The sequence below is a fragment of the Aspergillus fischeri genome, genomic scaffold (assembly GCF_000149645.3).
Source record: "Aspergillus fischeri NRRL 181 1099437636264 genomic scaffold, whole genome shotgun sequence".
Lineage (NCBI taxonomy): Eukaryota > Fungi > Ascomycota > Eurotiomycetes > Eurotiales > Aspergillaceae > Aspergillus > Aspergillus fischeri.
Window position 1 is genome coordinate 5,813,644 of NW_001509762.1, and position 19,211 is coordinate 5,832,854.

A 19,211-nucleotide genomic window follows, 5' to 3' on the forward strand; every position below is an offset into this window, starting at 1 on the left:
TATAGGTACATCGTGATCAATGAAATTTCGACAATTTGGATTCAACATGCAGCCCCTGTCGCGGAGTACTCTCTATCGCGATCACCTGTTCTCATGAGTCGTATAGATGCTGTTATACCCTGCCAGCGACTCCTCCTTCAAAGCTTGCATCTCCTTACCCTGGAACCGGTTCGGGTCCAGTGCTTTCTTCAGGGACTCGTCAACTTCTTCACCCTGAATCATCTTGGTCAAGAATTTAGCTGACCCAGCCGCATGAGTGACCCACACTGCAGCCGCCATATAAAGACCCTTGATTGACGAGATCGTGCCGACCAAAGGCAGATTGTCCGGGGTCATGGAGAAGATACCATTGAATTTCTCCTTGATGGTCAAATTCGTCTCAGCAGGGATCAAACTGCGGGCTCGCTCCAGTGTTGCGTCGAATGCGTCGACCCAGTCACCAACCGCAGTCTCATTGGGCTTGTGATAGAGCGGCTTGTGATCATAAGAACCAAGTCCATAGGCTGTGCCATGATCACGGGCATACACTTGGAATTCAGGCCATCGAACAAACGGTGACTTGCGGGCTTTTGGCTCGCGCTGTTCTCCATACATGTATGGATGCGCAACAGGAATGACCGGAATCGGCACACCAAAGTCACAGAGTTTCTCTGACCAGATACCAGTGGCGATAACCACCTTTTCTGCTTTGACTAGTCCAGATGTAGTTAGGACACCGTTCACACTGCCATCTTCCTGAATAATTTCCTTGACATCTGTTTCTAGGAAGTGAACGCTATTTTCGCGCGCCTGGTCTTGGAAAAATGAAGTGATTTTAACAGCATTTGCGGCCCCATCGCTTGCGAAGTGCAATGCAGTCAAGATGTCGTTCTTGACAAGATCAGGAGCCAGTTTAGTTGCCTGCTCAGGAGACAGCAGTTCGGCAGGCAGGCCAACCTTCTTCGCCATGTCGTATCTGACCTTCAATTTTTCGACGCCCTCGGGAGCGGTAGCGACTTCAAGCCCTCCGATGCTCTCGAAAGCACCGGGAATCTTCTTGTATTCACTGACAGTGTCCACTGCTAGGCGTGTAAGAGCCTCCGATTCGTTGTACTGACCAATGAATCCAGGCGCATACCCAGTTGAACCTTTCAACTGAGAGAACGAGCGATCGATGAGGACGACTCCATTGCCATTCTCCAATGACTCTGATAGAAAGTAAGCCAGGGCTGACCCAACGTTACCACCGCCGACAATAGCTATTTTGAATGATGCTTCCGAGGAATCCATCCTTGCTCAGGGTATCTTCAAGACCTAAGGGATAAATGACACTTTCTGTACCATCTATCCACGGGGTCTCAACGGGGAGTCTGCCTCATTTTATATTCATTCATGGTGGGGTTCGACGAAGTAGCGTCATGAATACGAGCTATACATAGAAAGGGTTCGACGCCGACAATAATGAGTACCACAAATACGCGTGTTTCCGACGGCAATACCGAGAGTGAGTCGAGTATGAGTAGATCCTGATACCGCTATCGCCGCTTCGATAAGTCAACTTATAAAATATGCCATCAGGAATGGCCCTATTGTACTCCGTAGTCTGTTTTAATCAGAGGCATTGTGGCCTGGCGGCCTGAGGCAGAAAATGCGTCACTCCAAGTTGAAAGTCCGAAGTTCGGCCAAGAATGAGAACACGTCTTTTTCGACGTCAACGGCTCGAATTTTTGGGAAGCGATGCATACTTTTTAGCGAGTTAATGGTTCATTCACAATGCTAGACCAATATGTCGGATGCCTAGAGGAAAGTTTGACCCACTAATGTCGAATTCACACGCCCTTTCTCTGGCATCTGGCTTTAGAATCTGATGGAAGCCTGTGAGAATTGACAGCCTGGTCAAAAGCCATCCCCAAAAGAGGGGAATATTTACCACATAATTTACCAAGTGAACCCGGGACCATAGCTTCGGAAAAGCCCATTGAAGGAGCTGAAACTGGTCTTTCTTACTCCGTCGACCAATTGGCGTTGAGTAAACAATCCTAGCAAGTCTATACCGCGAGTCATTAATCATACACGATATACATTCGTGCCTACTCTCACAATCCAGACCTCTGGTACATTGCTACGCTGCCTATTGACCCACTGCTACATGAGGCAGGTCATCTGTGCTGGCATGGCTCCCTTGTGGCCGTGAAATCAACCCCCTAGGCATTGCGACTGATCGTGCCCCCCAAAATGTCTATGTTCAGACCAGCTTCGGAGATCTCGTCCTCGGAGTCTCAATCCAGCTCCGATGAAAGCGACCATGGACTGCTTTCAACAGCCTCAGGGAAGACCCGGGGCGAGTCTCATTCCGGGAATTGTACACGGACTGCATCCCTCGATAGGGAGTCTGACACTGAAAACATCTCTGAAGCATCAATGGACGTCCTTGATGTTGAAGCTCAGGGTCATACAGCATGGATGACCTCCGCCTTGCTCGAGTTTTACTGCCTCAGCAAAGCAACAGACATCCTCAATGCCAGGGAAGGCTCTCAGATGCGGTACACTCGGGACTCTCCGGAAGTACAGCATCTGGCCAAAAAGATGTATGCCCATCAATCGCAGCTGCTATCGACACATGGAATGTTACCTGGAGGCATTGAGAGCGACGAATGGGGAGAAAGAAGACAGAAGTATCGCGAAACCCTTGATGGACTTGGCCTGCAGGCCCTCAAAGGGCTAAACTTAGACGATAGCCCTAAGCAGACGCCGTCTCTCGGCACAACAAAAGATGTCGTTTTGGCTTCCAAAGCCTCAAACCAGATGCAAGTTCATGTAGAGACGGATTTTGCAAGACCTGCGCAAATGAGGCGTCAATACAGCGGACTGTTGGGGTTCAGAGAGCAAGTTGCCGGAAGAGACGACGCGCACGCGCCAGAGCATCAGCCGTTCGCCCTCTTGGGTAGTTCGCCTGTGAGCTTCCCGTTATTCAGGCCCAATCCGCCACCACCGACTCCAGCTATATCTCGTTATGCTACCGAATTCTCAGAAGTGAGAGTCCTCGGCCGCGGATCATTTGGCGAAGTCTATCATGTGAAGAATCATATTGACGGGCAGAACTACGCAATTAAGAAGATTCCGCTGAGTCAGAGGCGGCTTCAGCAGTTGCAAGGCGGCAATCAAAATCAACTAGAAAGTATCATGAAAGAGATACGAACGCTTGCTCGACTGGAGCATACCAATGTTGTCCGATACTATGGTGCGTGGGTGGAACAGGCTCATATATCTGACCTTCTTCACTCAAGGAATATGAGTGCAATGGAGTTTCAGCACGAGGAGAGCCACGGCCTGTGCGTGACTCGAGAATCAAACGACGAGCAAAGTTTCGGAGTGGTATTCGAACATTCGGAAGTTTCTGCAGTTGAGGCACGCTCAAGTTCTGCGTCTGCTGAATCCGAAGCCGATGCTCCTCATCATTCGCGACGTCGCTGCAGCCATGCTACGTCGTCGTCGCGCTTCTCAAAGAATAGCTTAGCAAGGAGTCTTGAGGACGATGAGGAGGTCGAGTCGATCCCTCGCGATTTCAATTTTGCGTCTCACGGTCAGCTGTCGACGTTTGGAGGCACCGATGATGATATCTTCACCGACGGGCTCAGTTACGATGCGTCCAAGCTGCAGATCCAACGAAGGCGTCAAAATGGGTCTCAGCTTCCTGCTGTTGTTCTTCATATTCAAATGTCTCTGCATCCTATCTCACTGAACGCTTATCTCAGTCCGCACTCTTTGGGTCCCACAGAACATAGCCATGCGTCTTCACGGCGTCACTGCTTCCATTTGATACCATCGTTGAGATTAATGCTACGTATAATCTCTGGGGTGGAATATCTGCACGCCAAAGGCATAATTCATCGTGATCTGAAGCCGGCAAATATCTTCCTCTCACCGTCCGATAATGGCAAAATCGATGGGTGCCCTTCCTGCATGGGGAGTTACGGGTCCACACCTGATTACTGTCATCCCAGAATAGGAGACTTTGGTCTTGTCGCAGATGTATCGCATCTGAACGACTGTCCTACCCCCTCTTTTGAGGAGGGTCCAAAGCTCGAGCGTGTCGTTGGCACGGAGTTCTACCGCCCACCCTTGAGCACTAATGGAGAGAAACACTCTAAGGGCATGTTCCAAACCGGGGTTCATCAATTCAATTACATCATCGACGAGACCCTTGATGTTTACGCTCTTGGAGTCATACTTTTTGAGCTTCTTTATCGTCTGAACACTAAGATGGAACGACAAATGGTTCTGACCGACTTAACAAAAGGCACGAATCGTCAGTCACCGGCCAGAATTTGCATTAGAAACACTGTATTCCCAGCAGACTTTGCACAGAAACTCGACATGGGGTCGAACATACTAGAGGATGGTGTGTCTGTGGCCGACTCGTTGATGAGGTGTATCAGCGGCATGCTAGAGCCCAACCCGCATCGACGCTTGCGCTGTGCGGATATTAGGAAAGCTCTGGAAGATATTCTGGATGCTGCTGCCACGCAGGATCCTTCCTGTTGTTGATGCTATTGAGCAAAATTTGGTCGAAAATATTTTATCCGCACTATGCTCGAGCCTACAGCCGCCTTGATGTAAGGAGCAATGGAATAGAGGTGAACATAATTAAAATTATGACCCCTGTATAATATAGATATGTATCTTGTGTCCATCTGGGGAGTCTGGACTAATGCTACAACTCCTCTCTACTCATCTTTAATAAATCTGAGTCAATGACGAACAATGAAATGAAGACATATTATTCACACTAAGTCGGACCTGGAGAAACATACATAATCCTCTTTATCATAGGCGAGCTTCGGGCCTCGGTTTCATGGGATTTCTAAATGCATTTCAGGTTCACAAGCCGTCTTCCCCGCATAATACAGGGATCCCCCGAGCTCCTCCCGGCAAGATATGTAACATTATATTTACATAAAATGGATAAGATAAAGCTTCATCACCTCTTGAATTCAGTTTGAAGTCAACATCTATACCTCCTTCTCTCTCCTTCCCTTAACCCTTATCCCAATTGTCAGAAAAAATGCCTCGTAAAGATCGCCCCCCAACAGCTCCCTACAGCGAACCCCTTCTTCCCCAACTAGACATCAAAAACCCCTACTACACAGACCTCCACCACGAACTCCGTGCCTACGTCCGCAACTACGTAGAAACATCCATCGCCCCTCACGCCCAACAATGGGAAACAGCGGGTCAAGTCCCCGAGGAAGTCCGACGACGCCATTGCGAACTGGGGTTCGGAATCGTCCATCCTCTAACCTCTGAAGAAGACGCGGCAGGTATTCCATTACCCGGTAACGTGCCCCGTGAGAAATGGGATACATGGTGCAGCCTCATTGTTACGGACGAGCTTACCCGGGTCGGATTTGTGGGCGTTATATGGGGCCTGGGGGGTGGAAATAGTATTGGGTGTCCGCCTATCGCCAGGTTCGGGACAACGGAGCAGAGGCGAAGATGGTTGCCTAAGGTTGCGAGGGGGGATATCAGGTTTTGCTTAGGGATTACAGAACCTGATGGTACGAGTTTGAATTCTTCCTTCGTTTAGGGGGGGATAGTCTGGCTGACGGGATACTAGCTGGTTCGGATGTTGCGAATATCCAGACGACTGCAAGATTAGATGGTGATCATTACATTGTCAATGGGGCGAAGAAATGGATCACGAATGGTATTTGGGCTGATTATTGCACTGCTGCTGTGAGGACGGGGGGACCGGGGAGAGGCGGCATCAGTCTGCTTGTGATTCCTTTGACTGCGCCTGGGGTGACTCGCCGGCGGATGCACAATTCAGGCGTCAATGCCAGTGGTATGGCCTCCTGCATAAAAACTCCCATGAATGATGCATGGCAGCTGATCGGTCAACTAGGGTCGACGTTCATTGAATTCGACGATGTTCGGGTGCCGGTTGATAATCTAATCGGAAAAGAAAACAAAGGCTTCCCCATCATTATGTCGAGTGAGTACGCTTCCCAGGAAGATATCCAGGTACTGATATTGTCAAGATTTTAACCCCGAGCGTCTTACTCTTGCATGCGCGGCTTTGCGGTTGGCTCGTGTCTGCGCAGAGGATGCCTTCCACTACGCAGTGCAGCGAGAGACCTTCGGCGCGCCTCTCATTCAAAGACAGGCAATACAATCCAAGGTCTTCAAGTTCGGCCTCATGATCGAGCCCGCGTATGCATTTATGGAGCAGCTCGTCAACATCATCGAGCTCACTAAAGATCGGCCCGCTGACGACGTGAAGATTGGTGGCATGACGGCCTTGCTCAAGGTGATGTCTACCAGAGCTCTTGAGAAGAGTGTCCGTGAAGCGCAGCAGATCCTGGGAGGCGCTGGGTATAATAAGTCCGGAAAGGGAGCACGAATTGAGCAGATTTCCCGCGACGTGCGAGTTCATGTAGTTGGGGGTGGTAGCGAGGAAATTATGATGGGTCTCGCTTTACAGGAGGAGACCAAAGCCCTTAAGACGCGGAGGCAGGCTCTTGAGAAACGGTCGAAGCTTTAGGATGGTTACTCGGTGCAGATATTCCTGTTTCCTCTGTCAGATGTTCAAAACTCACTACAGCTCAACGATTTAACTAGCTATAAAAACCATATCCAATGCTGGCAAGGTCCGTGTCAGCTAAATCCTAACGTATTTGGCAAATCCCATCACTAAGAAGTGAGGTCGACACCCAAGAAAGAAGTCTGAGGGCAATGTAAGTCTTCCGAGCACGAGCGCAGGGGTTCAAACTAGCTCCCAAGGGTTGATCGATTGACGCTTTTCCTCCAGCTGTTGCACTCTCCTATGAAGTATGTTGAGGTGGGCAACGATGTCTTTGATCGCCTGCTTAAGCAAAGGCAAGTCGTTGATAGTTTCTGGTCCGAGAGGAAACGGAACAACCTTGCCATCGAGACGTGACCTCGGAGCCGGTGTCTGACTGTCAGATTCCTTTACCTGTTCCGGGACATTCGTCTGAGTATCCTCCTGGACAGGGGCAGCTTGTTCTTCGTCCTTCTGCACTTCCTCCGCTACACTGCTAGCGGTAGTATCCGTCAACGAATCTTTGGAACTGAGCGATGAATCTATAGATTCATGGTCTTTGAGTGCCCCTGGTGCAATTGTTAACAAAGTGAAGCAATGTCAGGATGAAGCTTACGGTTTCAACACACGGAGGTCACAGTTGTATCTCCTACTGAACCGACAATTCGCGCATGCTCCGGCAAGCTTCGAGTTCTCATCTTGGTTAGGTTCAACGACACACATTCGCCAAGTGCCTTTATTGTCTTTGCAGAAGCTGCACGGATCAACCGCCTCAGTGCCGCGGGTTTGCATCAACGCAGCCGTCAATGCCGTGCTGTCTCTCAGTGGTCTGCGTATAGGTTGGCCGTCTCCGTCTATCTGCCAGTCCAAAACGCGAATAGCAGGCAGTTTCTGGTATCGCTTCTGCGCCTCATTTGGGTTATCTCCCGCAATGGGCAGGTCGGACGCGTCTACCCCCGTAATGAGCTCGTCCCTTTCTGAAAAATGTGATGTCAGCCTCTTCAAAAAGAACTGACGAAAGAATCCCAAACTCATCCCATCCGGAGAGCCCAACGATGCTTCACCTTTGCCACGGCGACGAGGCCGGTATGGTCCTTCTTTCTCGCTTTCTGATTCTGGGCGCGGTCGTTTAGGTGTAGCTATTCCGAACATGCGAAAGATTTTGGGAGCTGTCGGACTCAAGAGGTCATGGTACTCTTCCTGCTTTGTTATTTTCCTCATCCTGTGCCGCAGACTAAAAAGTGGCAAGGATATGAAACTCGTGAGATATTGGAAGGTGATGGGAAACGCCGTGCAGTGGGCACCAGCTTGTATACAAAGCAATGTTGCCGCGGCGTCAAGAGTGAGAATGACCAAAATAAACGCACAACCACATCCATAATGTAATATGTTCGTTGAATGAGGAATATAGGTAGCATTCCACCTCTCTTCATGTTCATGTCTCTGAAAGAGCTATGATAAGTAATCCATCTGTTCTATGCCCTATCTGCTCGTTCTTCCGAGGAAAGTTTGGCCTTCTATTGAATAGAGGGCCAAACTGAATGCTTTAATTACGAAAGTAAGCAGACCTGATTATACATGCACTTTGAATTATTTCCTGATTTTGCATCTTGCTACTCAGAAGAGAAGCATTTCACAAGACCCTACATCAGCTAATAGCACACTTAGGCCGCCCTAGTCTGTCTGTGTATAAATTAGTAGCTTCCAGCAGCAAAGTAGGGGAGGAAGGATTACAAGAGACGCAAGAGCCTGGTTAATGTCTTCGTCTATACCCTATAATTTCAGCACTTGATCAATTGATCAGATGTGAGTGTCTGTATAGATTGAGAATATATATTCAGAGATCTCTAGAGTCATTATAGCATGATTGATCTTGCACAGCCATTTTCGACACTCAGTTAGCCTCATATGATTGAGATTCGCTTCCCTATGTAAAATATCCGGTGAAGTTTCACAACTGAGTAATTAAGCAGACTCATTCTACTGTAACGTCAATATCTCTGGTAAGGTGTGGCTGATGATTGATTGATACCCCAGAAATAGTTAGTTATATATGGTGGCCGTTACGTCATGCGGGGAAGGCTCTGTACTGTAATGGAGCTGTATTGTATGGTAAGATTGCCCCCTGCTGTAATAATGATACCGGGCCCTATTATTCGTGTTCTAAACACCGATAAGCTGTATGCTAGGAACAACTTCCCAACTCGGTGGCAGATTCGACGACTCTTCTGCTGCCCCATGAATACTACATCTGAATAGCTGGAGCAGGATCCTCCAAGCCTCAATCATGAAAATGGAGAGCTTCGATGATGCGCCACGCCCGGTGGAGTTCGTCGAAGAAAATGCTGCTCTACCTAACGAGTATCCCTCAAGAGCTCCATCACAAGCAGACTACCGCACCCCAAGTTTTGCGTCTGACTTGAGCTCTACTATTGCAGAGGGATCCTTCACGTCCAACGGGACCTTGAAAGGAACTGAAGATCAGGTAGATACCACGCAGCGAAGACTTACCGATCAAGAAGATGTCTTCAAACCTCCGCGGACCGCCTCTCCTTTCCCTCCCATGCCATTCAGCCCGCCTCCAGCAGCCGAGATTAGCGAAAACGGACATGACGAAGAGGATGAGGAGCCTCATGTTGCGACATCCTTCGAGCGTGATTCGTCACCGGCCTTAGCGCAGAAGCACCGATCGGCATTTTTCGATCTCGGCGAAGAGAGCATCAACCGCATGCACAAGATCTCATTGTATGAGACGGCAACTCGATTCTATATGGTGGGCATGGATCTGTCAGACACGCGGTTCCGCATTTTGAAAATCGACCGTACGTCAGACACGAATGATTTGGTTATCGTCGAGGACGACATTGTGTACACAAAGAGTGAAATGAGCCAGTTGCTGGACGCGATTGACGATGGGAATAAGATCTCCGGCGGGCTAAAGCTCAGATGCAGTGCATGGGCCTTGCTTGGCTTTATTCGCTTCACGGGCGCATATTACATGCTTCTGGTGACGAAGAGGTCGCAGGTTGCTATGGTGGGCGGTCACTATATCTACAAGATCGATGGGACGGAACTCATTTCGTTGACAACCTCGAGCTCCTCGAAGCTGAAGCCGGAAAAGAACCCCGAAGAGGCACGGTATATTACAATCCTTAATAATCTTGACCTGAGTCGGTCATTCTACTTCAGCTACTCATACGACATCACGCGCACCCTGCAACACAACATTTGCCGTGAACGCAAACTTCATCAAGACGGGTACTCGAAAGGCTTCCATCAAGATTACAATACGATGTTTATATGGAACCATCATCTTCTCAGTCCCGCAATCGCAGCCCTGAAGAACCCTTATCAATGGTGTCTCCCTATCATTCATGGTTATGTGGACCAGGCCAAGATTGATGTGTATGGGCGGCTGGCGTACTTGACCATTATTGCCCGCCGATCTCGATTCTTTGCCGGGGCTCGCTTCTTGAAACGAGGTGCTAATGATCTGGGATACGTCGCCAACGATGTTGAGACGGAGCAGATCGTTTCTGAAATGTCCGAAACTTCATTCCATGCTCCCGGTCCTGCTCTGTACGCCAACCCTCTGTACACATCATACGTCCAGCATCGGGGTAGTATCCCTCTTTACTGGACACAGGAGAACTCAGGAGTATCTCCCAAACCTGATATCGAGCTGAATCTTGTGGATCCTTTCTACTCAGCTGCGGCCCTCCATTTTGACAATTTATTCGAGAGATACGGTGCCCCAATCTACGCTTTGAATCTGATCAAGTCTAGGGAGCGGACGCCACGCGAGTCAAAGCTTCTGAAAGAGTATACAAACGCCATCAACTACTTGAACCAATTTCTTCCTGAAGATAAGAAGATCATTTACAAACCATGGGACATGAGCCGCGCTGCTAAAAGTCGCGACCAGGATGTGGTAGGGACACTGGAGGAGATCGCAGGCGAAATCATCCCGAAGACTGGTTTCTTCAAGAATGGTTATGACGCAGATTCTGGCTTGCAGCTCCAGAATGGGATTGCTCGGACGAATTGCATCGATTGTCTTGATCGTACAAATGCTGCCCAGTTCGTGATCGCAAAACGAGCCCTTGGTTATCAGCTTCATGCCCTCGGGTTCATTGATGGCACCACTTTGGAGTACGACTGCGACGCAGTCAACCTCTTTTCCACTATGTGGCACGATCACGGTGACACAATTGCCATTCAGTACGGCGGTTCGCACCTGGTCAATACCATGGCTACATATCGCAAGATCAACCAGTGGACCAGCCATTCTCGAGACATGGTGGAGAGTTTCAAGAGATACTACAACAATTCGTTCCTTGATGCGCAGCGTCAGGAAGCTTACAACTTGTTCCTTGGTAACTATATTTTTACCCAAGGTCAACCGATGCTGTGGGACCTGTCCACCGACTACTACCTGCATCATGCCAGTCCCAAATCTTGGGCTGAGAAGAGGCGACCCAATTATATCAACTGGTACACCCCTGAGAATCTGAAGAAGCGTGAACTGCCACCTCCTCCATCGCGCCCGAAGGAGCCTCTGTCGCGATTTGATGATTATTGGCTGGAGTATTACAGACCTTTGGCTGTCTCGACTCTCCCAAAGATCTTCTCGTTCAAAATGAAGTCAACGTTCCACTACGTCCCGCACCACTTCAGCCCATTCGATGTGCGAATTGCTCACGAGCAAGCCAATCGTGAGAGGCATCCGCAACGAAGTGTGAGAATACAGGAGCCAGGAAGCAGCGTCATTGAGCACTCGAGGCGCTCACCCATGCACAGCACGCCACAGAACCCCAATTCTACGCAGAAGTGGTTGCAACAGCCGGACTCGACACAACCTTCCGCAAAGTATACTAAAGACTCCATATATGAACTCTCTGTATCCAGTAGCCAAATACCATCCATGCAGACATCGACGGATTCGGCTACACCCAGCAAAGCACAAATTGCTCAATGGACACTCGGCCAGCTAGTGAACGACTCGCTAAATCCGTCCGTCACTGCCGCAGAGGCCGAAGAATACGAGCGGTACATCAACCACCCGCTGAACGTTCCTCTCGTTGTGACATCTGAAGATGAGATCACCGCAGCTTCTGCTCAGCATGAGTCGAACTTGGACCTACTGGAATACGCTAATAAATGCAATGTTGAAGAGGCCATACTCGAAGCTAATGCCGAGGAGAACCTAGCGGATTATGCCGAGTTTCTTACCGTATCAGAGGAAGGACTCACAGTCGTTGCAGAGGACTATGAGAAGAAACGCTATAAGCGGTACCGGCAGTGGCTGCGGGGAAAGAGTCTTTTCAAGCAACGGGTCGATATATAATCCGGTTACTGCTCTTAGTCTATGATGAATTATGTTTTAATGATACCCAGGATTGTCGTTAATGTGTCTAAATTTGAGCATAGCTCACGTTGTGGAGCGAACGAAGCATATTACTCATGTGTGTCCACCACAGCTCTATTGCCATCAAAAGAGGTGTAAATTAGACAGTTACGGATCTATCCCGAAAAAGTCCGCATCATTAGGATCAATATCCGCAAGAAGCAAGTCCGCAAGAGACTCATCAGCGTCAACTAGTTCCTGCAATTCCTTCCGAATAGCAGCCTTCGCTTCCAGCTGGCCGGCGTCTCCGTCCGCCTGCGCTGGGTTCTCCAGCGCAAACCTCAACAAGTACACCGCGCCCCGCAGCTGCCTCTCCAGCTTGGTCAGCGCGGTATTCGTCTCCTGGTCCTCGGCAGCACTCCGCCCCTTGACAACCCGTTCGGCGATTTCACCTTCTTCCTCGGCTACACGCAGCCAACACGAGCAGAGCGCGCCGAGGATCTCACCGCGCCATCGCCACAGGCGCGGATGCGCGTTCAGAATCATTGCTCGTGTTACGGCCACCGCCGAAAGGAGAAGAGGCGGGTATGCTGTTCCGAAAGGGTTTGACAGCGTACTGTACAGCAGGGGGACGATCTCCTGGAGGTACTTTGTCGTGTGGATGCCTAGCTCCAGGAGGAGAGGGTACATCTGGTCGACGAGCAGGGCCGAGAGACGCGGGTATGGGAACGAGGCGAACGAGGAGGTTGAGGTCCTGTTTGTTGAACTGATGTGGTGGAATGAGGAGATGAGATTCTCTCGGAGAGTTCTCGTCACGCTGGAGATATACTTGTCTCCGTTTACGTTTGCGGCTGATCTTGCGGTGGCGGTGTGGTAGTTTGTTTGTAGGAGGGAGAGCAGAGCTGGGTAGGCTACCCCGAGCAATTTAATGGCGTCATCTTCGGGTGTGATCGATGGTAATGACAGGAGACATGGTCTGACGGCGTCCTCGAAGACAGACGCCAGGTTTGTCCTCTGGAGGATGTCAGATTTGCTTTCCCGGATTGGTGTGAGGAGTTTGGTCAAGAGAAGGCAGCCGCGTGTCTTGTAGGTGACGCTGTCGTCGTCTATCAGGGCGAGAATTGGTGGGACGAGTAGTGGAAAGTGGGCTTCTAGATAGGGTCGATCCTTTGCCTGTATCATAACAGTCAGCAATACGACCTAGAGCTGGGGTTGAGAAGCATACCTGGTACTGCGCGATCACCCAGGCTAGCACTGTAGTAGCGTATACAGCACTGATCTTCCACGGCTTCGTCGCCGGATCGATGATGCTGGCATCAAATCGCGGTAGGGGAACAGGATGAAAGTTCTTTCTGCCCGCGGCAGTAATCGCAGGGTTTTTCGTCTTCGCGAATACCGGCTTGATTCTCTCTTTGAGGATCCTTTCAATGAGAGACCAGAAGAAGCTATCTGACTCGCCATGGACATTTGTAACAAAGGTCTCTAGGATTTTCCTTGATTTCATATAACTGTCTTGTGTCGTCCAGGAATCTTGCTCAGACGTGAAACTCGCCAGCGCTGTGATAGCATCCATCGCGTGCGCCGATTTCTGAATCGGCAGCAGAGAATCCAGCGCAACAAGGACAGATACAGCAAGTTCCAGCTGAAACTTATTCCCACGGATCATTTCAGACTTGTCGCCTATATGGCGTCAACATTCCGCACCATTGACGGAGAGGAAAGGTCTGCGACTTACTATCATCGGTTCCTACCTTTGCCGTTGCGAAGGCTGCAGACGGAAGCGCAAGCTCGCTGGCCCACTGATATAGATTATTGCCAGCATTTTCGTCAGTTTCCGATAAGCTCTTCGAGCTCTGGCGTGTCAAAAATGCTTGAGCGACAAGAAGATTCTCGCATGTCTACGTCGACGTCATCAGTGCTTGAACGACCCGGTGCTCAAGGGGACTCTTCTTACGGTTGGTGTGTTCTTGGCTTGATAGGATGATATATTGTGCCATAACAGATCTAGGTCTTCAGGAACGTTTATGCTGTCTAAACGCGCCTGTGGGATTATACTAGAGTCTCGTCGCTGGAGGGTCTCACGTGCCGCTGTGTGGAGCTCTTCCATCTCAGTAGCTCAAATCACGGTGGTACACAGCTTTAGTAATTCTCAGCTCGTTTAGAAAGAAAGGTCATGAGGTGTGGGAGGATGGAGGAGAATATTTTCTTCTATAGCTGGGGGTGGTCTGTCGGATAACGATTACAATCAGCGAGAGAAATTTGCGGAAAGGAAAAAAGTGGTCATGTCATGGTTCTTGGGAGCGATAATATGTCTTTTCTTTGGGTCTCAGCAACAACTACAGACCTAACTCATCCTTTCTATCTATCAAATATTTGAGGGCCTTTTCCTTCTCCGTAATTTCAGGGTGTAGAAGCTGCCACTTAAACACCATATCCAATGCTTTGCTCATCCAAGGCCCATTCTTCGCCTCTAGAGCCTTCATAATATCGCCCCCATTCACGATAGGCTTCATTTCACACACGCCTTGCAGGTCGTTCTGAATAATGTATGATATAAATCTGTCATATTCTTGGATAACTGCTAGTCGAGCACAAGTCAGTGCCTCAAATTCAATCAAAAGTATCAGGTGTCATGTGTATCTTTTTCTCACCTGGCAGGAGCTCTCCTCCTCTCATGACCTCCTGCAGAATAGCCAAGACGATGCAGAGTCTCCAATCCTTCTTCCAGCTCTTGATGTACAAGCCGATTTGTTGCCGTACTTCGGGAGCTGTTCCCTTCATGCGGCCCTCCAGGAGCGAAGACTTGACATCAATAATGGACCTCCAACTGGCAGCCGCATCACCGAGAACGCTGATCATCTTATTATCAGAACGCAGGCTGTCTCTTGCCACCTCTGCCGCTCGAGGGGGGAAGGGTTTCGCTTTCGGGCCTTTTGCTACGCGCGGTGGCACGCTAGACCAGGGTGCTAATGCGGCAATCATCCATGCATGATACGACTCGAGTGGACTACGCATGAGGAAGTCGCGCACTTTCTCGAGTGCGGTCTTCGATGGCCCCTCAGGATGCAACAAGGATTCCAAAGCGTTGTAGGCTAGCGACCAAGTGGATGTATCAGCGCTGGCATCGTCTTGGTGATTGGCGAGGATAGTATGGTAGAGACCAAGTCGATCAATGAATCGCAGCGCGCCTCGAGGATCGGGTCCTGATCCAAAGTTAACATGCGGCTCTGTTTGAAACCTAACTGATATTGCAGACCTTTGAGCATCTTCTCCAACTCTGTCCCCACGCGTTCCCTACTGATCTTTAGTTTTAGTGCCGCACTAATATCACTGTTCTGCATCGCCCTTTCTGTGTTTGGATCGATTTGATAGCCCAGGCGACTGGCGAACCGTATCAGTCTTAGCACACGTAAAGGGTCGTCTTTGAAGGTCTGGTATGGCTCCAATGGAGTTCGGATAATCTTGTCCCTCATGTCTGAAAACCCCCGTCCAGTCAAATCTTCCACCTTGGATTCGTTCAAATTGTAGAAAAGAGCATTAATCGTTGCATCGCGACGCAAAGCATCTTCTTCGGCGGTGCCGTACTCCATTTGTGGGTTCCGGCTATCATCCGTGTACGTCTCCTTTCGAAGATTAACCAGATCGATATCCAAGCCGAAGATCTTGGTTGTTACGGTTTCCAGGTGTTTGGACTTTTCCGGATTTGCTTCAATTTTGTGCAGGCTGACGATAGCCTCCTTCATCTCTCCATTAGGGTGGTTGCGCTTGTACTTTTCCAAATTTTCAGGAATGTCTAGGTAATCTTTGAGGGCCATGCCAAACTGGTAACCAGTCATGGAGCTGATTCCTACATCGATATCATGACTGTCGACTCCAAGCAGCTTGTCCCTCACCCATCCTCCTGTGAATCGAAGCACCATGTGTGGGGTATCCGCCTCGCTCGCGCCGGCAGCGATTGCTCGTTCTCGTATGTACTTGGCGACATCAAGGAGTAGTTCTTTCAATGTGTTCTCGAGGGGTGTAAGCTGTATCGTGGCCAGCGGCTGAGGTGTCTGGGAGGAAGTTTGCGCCACCGTCGCCATTGTGTCGGAGGCACCCTCGTGCGGGGCAGTCGCGGATATGCGTCTTCTCTTGGGTGCTCTTCCTTGGGGGAGGTTCGAACTTTCTTGATGGCGCATAGAAGGTCCGCCAGTGTTCAGTCCAAAGGTTCGTGATAAGGACGTTGGATACGCGGCTGGTGCGCAGTTCCTCAAATGTCGCAGGGGTACGCTTGCCGACCTGGTTGGAGTAGGAAGCAAAAAAAGAGATGGGCGCAATAAGGAATGACGTTCAAGCAGGAAGCGCAGAGCTGGGGTATTCGACATCGACACAAGCCATGCAATGAGTATTATACTTCTGTCATGAGTGCACAGTATGTGTGACTCAATCAACATGCGTAGGAGTCATGAATGAATCATTCATTCCCCAGGATTGTGCTGTGACGATTGATTGGGCTGAAGATCACCACTACCGCCTTCTCCAACTTGACGGCGACCATAACATCCTATAACGTAAACTGGATTTGGAAGACTACATCAGATAAATCTCCGGGAGTATATTGTTTTATTGCGCTGCATAAGAATTATTGAATTTATACTCCGAGTAATTATCAGCCATTGGACGAGAAGCAGACGTTCCAGTCCCTTTGTCTGCCCTCCTCAGTTGTACCACGTTTTTGCCAGACCAGACTGCTTGGCCATTCCATCTTATCTTCCAATCCACTTCTCATTAGGTATCTATCTTAGGGGTTCTACTTGGTTCTCCAGTCTATCCGCCTTCGACGCCCTCTTTGCGCCCTCACTTCTCGGTCCATGGGCTCTAGGGTCTCCTTCACCTTTCTTTATCCTGATTTAGAAACAATTCGATGTCCATGACATCGCCCGGAGATGCTTCTCCGGTCAAACCTCCGCCGTCCTTTTCGCCCGGCGTGCCGCGTATCACAACAAAGACAAGATATCCAGACCAGCGTCGTGATTCCTCTTCGTCAATAGACCCAGACTCCCTTGAAGCCAGGAGAGGATTGTCACCGACGCCTCCTCTCTCCGCTACTACCTCGGAGCTTCCGATCCGTTCTGCGTCGCCGCACGGTCGGCCGCTTAGATCGTCAACTCCACAACTAGCCAGGTCGTCTCTGGGCTCACCGTTGGAGGGACACGTTGATGGTACGGAAGATATTCGATCACTGATCATACGGTCCTTTTCTCCTACTGTCGGAGTTTATGCGTCCGTAGATACCGATGATCTGGTGCGGGAGAAAGGTTTCAAAGGCGGCTTCTGGGAGTTGATCCGGCCATTCGGAGAAAGCATTCCTGGAAAAGTCGTTATTCGGGATAGCGTTGGATCGAGTCGTGGGTGGGAGGATTACGGAGTACGCTTTGTGGATCTGGGAGGTCGCCAGCAGTTTTTCGCCGGCCCCGACACTGGACAGAACTCTCTGGCACAGCTAGAGGATGTTTTGGACCGACAACTTGATTCGGCAGATGAATTATTGGGCGCTCCCCTGCGCCCGAAAGACCTCGCGAATTCCCTTGCAACTTCACCGTTATACAAGTTCTACCTGCGTCAGCTTTTGTCAACGGCGTCGGCAGCACCCCACGAGACTTTCCGCCACCCCGTAGCCAGTGTGATTGCCATTAGCTCACGCAATACGGCTCCATTAGAAACTCTTCGTCAGTTGTATGCAGATACAAGCAATGGAGACCGGAGGTTACCGGAGTGGGTGCATCCAGAGTATCTTCGTTACTATGTCCTCGTTCACGACGAGGACCGGGACGACATCGCCGAGTCAACCAAGCTCTATGATCAGATGAAGCGGCATTTTGGGCTGCATTGTCATTTACTAAGGCTACGCAGCATGCAGTGTGTTGTGACGGATGATGACAGTGCTCCAGTCCCTCAGTGCGAATGGCTCTCCCCGTCGGAGCATCTAGCAAGCCAGGACGGTATGTCGTTTATCCCGTACTCTCTTCAGTCCAGATATCTAATCGATGCCAGAACCGCTTGTTGAGCTTGACACCGAATATCGCCCATACCTCTTTGACTCGGACGCGATGGCTATCAGGGTTTTCGTTCGGGAGTTAGTCGCTCAGTCAATCATTCCGTACATGGAAAATAGAGTTGCCGTTTGGAATGATCAGGTGGCATCTCGAAGGCGCGGTATTAGTGGCCGTTTCATGTCGATGTCGCGGAAATGGGCAGGGTTCGGTTCTAGCTCGCGATCTGGCATTAATGGCTCCGGTGGTGGGAACTATGATTTTGTGCGCGGATTCTACAAACCGGACGCGCCTGAAGCGATATTGCGAAAGATGGCTGACTTTGCTTTTATGCTTCGTGACTGGAAGCTATCAGCGTCCACCTATGAGCTCCTACGTTCCGACTATACCAACGATAAGGCTTGGAGATATCATGCCGGTGCTCATGAGATGTGCGCAGTGAGCACGCTGCTGAACCCAATGGCCATGCCAGCAAAACCCAAACTCGAAGCCATCGATCAGATGTTGGAAACGGCTTGCTATTCCTACCTCACGAGGTGCTCTGATGCCCCCAACGCTCTGCGTTGTTTATGCTTAGCTATGGAACTGCTGAAGTCTCGTGGCGGGTTTGCAACTGAAAGCGCGGCTAAATGGGCCATGCGGGCCATGGACCTAGGCTTAGTCGGTGGGATAGGGCAGATCCTTTTCAGCGAAAGAATCTCGGCGTGTTATGCTTCTAGGCCGCCACTGACCGGAGTGAAATGGGGCGGCCGTCGCAGGAAGGCTGGGATGTGGAGCGTCCTTGCAGCTGACCTCTGGCTCAGGGTTGGGAAGCCAACTCTGGCGTCTTCTTGCCTTGAGGAAGCGGAACGCCTGTACGCTGACGTTCTTGACAGCGACGGAGTATTCCCCATGCCAGAGATGCAATCATTCGTTGATAATCTACGTCATACGGTGAAAGTCGAATATCTTGGTACTCGGGGCTTAGGCCCTCAGGAGGAAGTATCTGCGACCGAGCAGCTGGAACCTGAGGAAACAAGCGAAAAGCTGGACAAGCGCCAGAATCGGAAGTCTTTGATCGGCAACCCTCTGGATTCAGGCGGCCTTACTGCGCCGATGACGGGGGATAATGAAATTTCAGCGAATGACGACTTTGAACGAGCTTAAGATGCGTGAAGCGAGCCACACATGGCGTATATTATGACATATGGTAGCTATAGAATCTGGGCAACCACTTTAATTCAATCAAAAATATGATCTATTCATCTCCCATAGAACACTACAGCAGACCAAGGCATGTATAATCACGTGA

The 19,211-nt window shown here is 50.0% G+C and overlaps 8 protein-coding genes across 8 annotated transcripts; 4 read left to right on the forward strand and 4 right to left on the reverse strand.

Annotated features, from left to right (window-relative positions):
* Positions 1–81: 81 nt before the first annotated feature.
* On the reverse strand, positions 82–1,269 carry NFIA_091910 (NAD(P)/FAD-dependent oxidoreductase; the record flags this gene model as incomplete). Its single annotated transcript, XM_001261127.1, has 1 exon — positions 82–1,269. The coding sequence occupies one exon, from the start codon at positions 1,267–1,269 to the stop codon at positions 82–84; it is 1,188 nt and encodes a 395-aa protein (XP_001261128.1).
* A 945-nt stretch (positions 1,270–2,214) lies between these two features.
* On the forward strand, positions 2,215–4,527 carry NFIA_091920 (putative protein kinase; the record flags this gene model as incomplete). Its single annotated transcript, XM_001261128.1, has 1 exon — positions 2,215–4,527. The coding sequence occupies one exon, from the start codon at positions 2,215–2,217 to the stop codon at positions 4,525–4,527; it is 2,313 nt and encodes a 770-aa protein (XP_001261129.1).
* Positions 4,528–5,044: 517 nt separating this feature from the next.
* Positions 5,045–6,523, forward strand: NFIA_091930 (acyl-CoA dehydrogenase family protein; the record flags this gene model as incomplete). Its single annotated transcript, XM_001261129.1, has 4 exons — positions 5,045–5,537; positions 5,597–5,824; positions 5,885–5,974; positions 6,021–6,523. 4 exons carry the CDS (start codon positions 5,045–5,047, stop codon positions 6,521–6,523), a joined length of 1,314 nt encoding a protein of 437 aa, XP_001261130.1.
* Positions 6,524–6,745: 222 nt separating this feature from the next.
* On the reverse strand, positions 6,746–7,762 carry NFIA_091940 (DUF3716 domain-containing protein; the record flags this gene model as incomplete). Its single annotated transcript, XM_001261130.1, has 2 exons — positions 6,746–7,083; positions 7,204–7,762. The coding sequence occupies 2 exons, from the start codon at positions 7,760–7,762 to the stop codon at positions 6,746–6,748; spliced, it is 897 nt and encodes a 298-aa protein (XP_001261131.1).
* Positions 7,763–8,828: 1,066 nt separating this feature from the next.
* Positions 8,829–11,888, forward strand: NFIA_091950 (phosphatidylinositol-3,5-bisphosphate 5-phosphatase; the record flags this gene model as incomplete). The annotated part of the gene is made up of 1 exon (XM_001261131.1): positions 8,829–11,888. The coding sequence occupies one exon, from the start codon at positions 8,829–8,831 to the stop codon at positions 11,886–11,888; it is 3,060 nt and encodes a 1,019-aa protein (XP_001261132.1).
* A 168-nt stretch (positions 11,889–12,056) lies between these two features.
* On the reverse strand, positions 12,057–13,995 carry NFIA_091960 (Tti2 family protein; the record flags this gene model as incomplete). Its single annotated transcript, XM_001261132.1, has 4 exons — positions 12,057–13,061; positions 13,114–13,568; positions 13,624–13,786; positions 13,843–13,995. 4 exons carry the CDS (start codon positions 13,993–13,995, stop codon positions 12,057–12,059), a joined length of 1,776 nt encoding a protein of 591 aa, XP_001261133.1.
* A 229-nt stretch (positions 13,996–14,224) lies between these two features.
* NFIA_091970 (tRNA adenylyltransferase) lies at positions 14,225–16,252 on the reverse strand (the record flags this gene model as incomplete). Its single annotated transcript, XM_001261133.1, has 3 exons — positions 14,225–14,466; positions 14,540–15,091; positions 15,145–16,252. The coding sequence occupies 3 exons, from the start codon at positions 16,250–16,252 to the stop codon at positions 14,225–14,227; spliced, it is 1,902 nt and encodes a 633-aa protein (XP_001261134.1).
* A 539-nt stretch (positions 16,253–16,791) lies between these two features.
* NFIA_091980 (TRAPP III-specific subunit 85 family protein) lies at positions 16,792–19,066 on the forward strand (the record flags this gene model as incomplete). Its single annotated transcript, XM_001261134.1, has 2 exons — positions 16,792–17,869; positions 17,922–19,066. 2 exons carry the CDS (start codon positions 16,792–16,794, stop codon positions 19,064–19,066), a joined length of 2,223 nt encoding a protein of 740 aa, XP_001261135.1.
* Between the last annotated feature and the right edge of the window lie 145 nt (positions 19,067–19,211).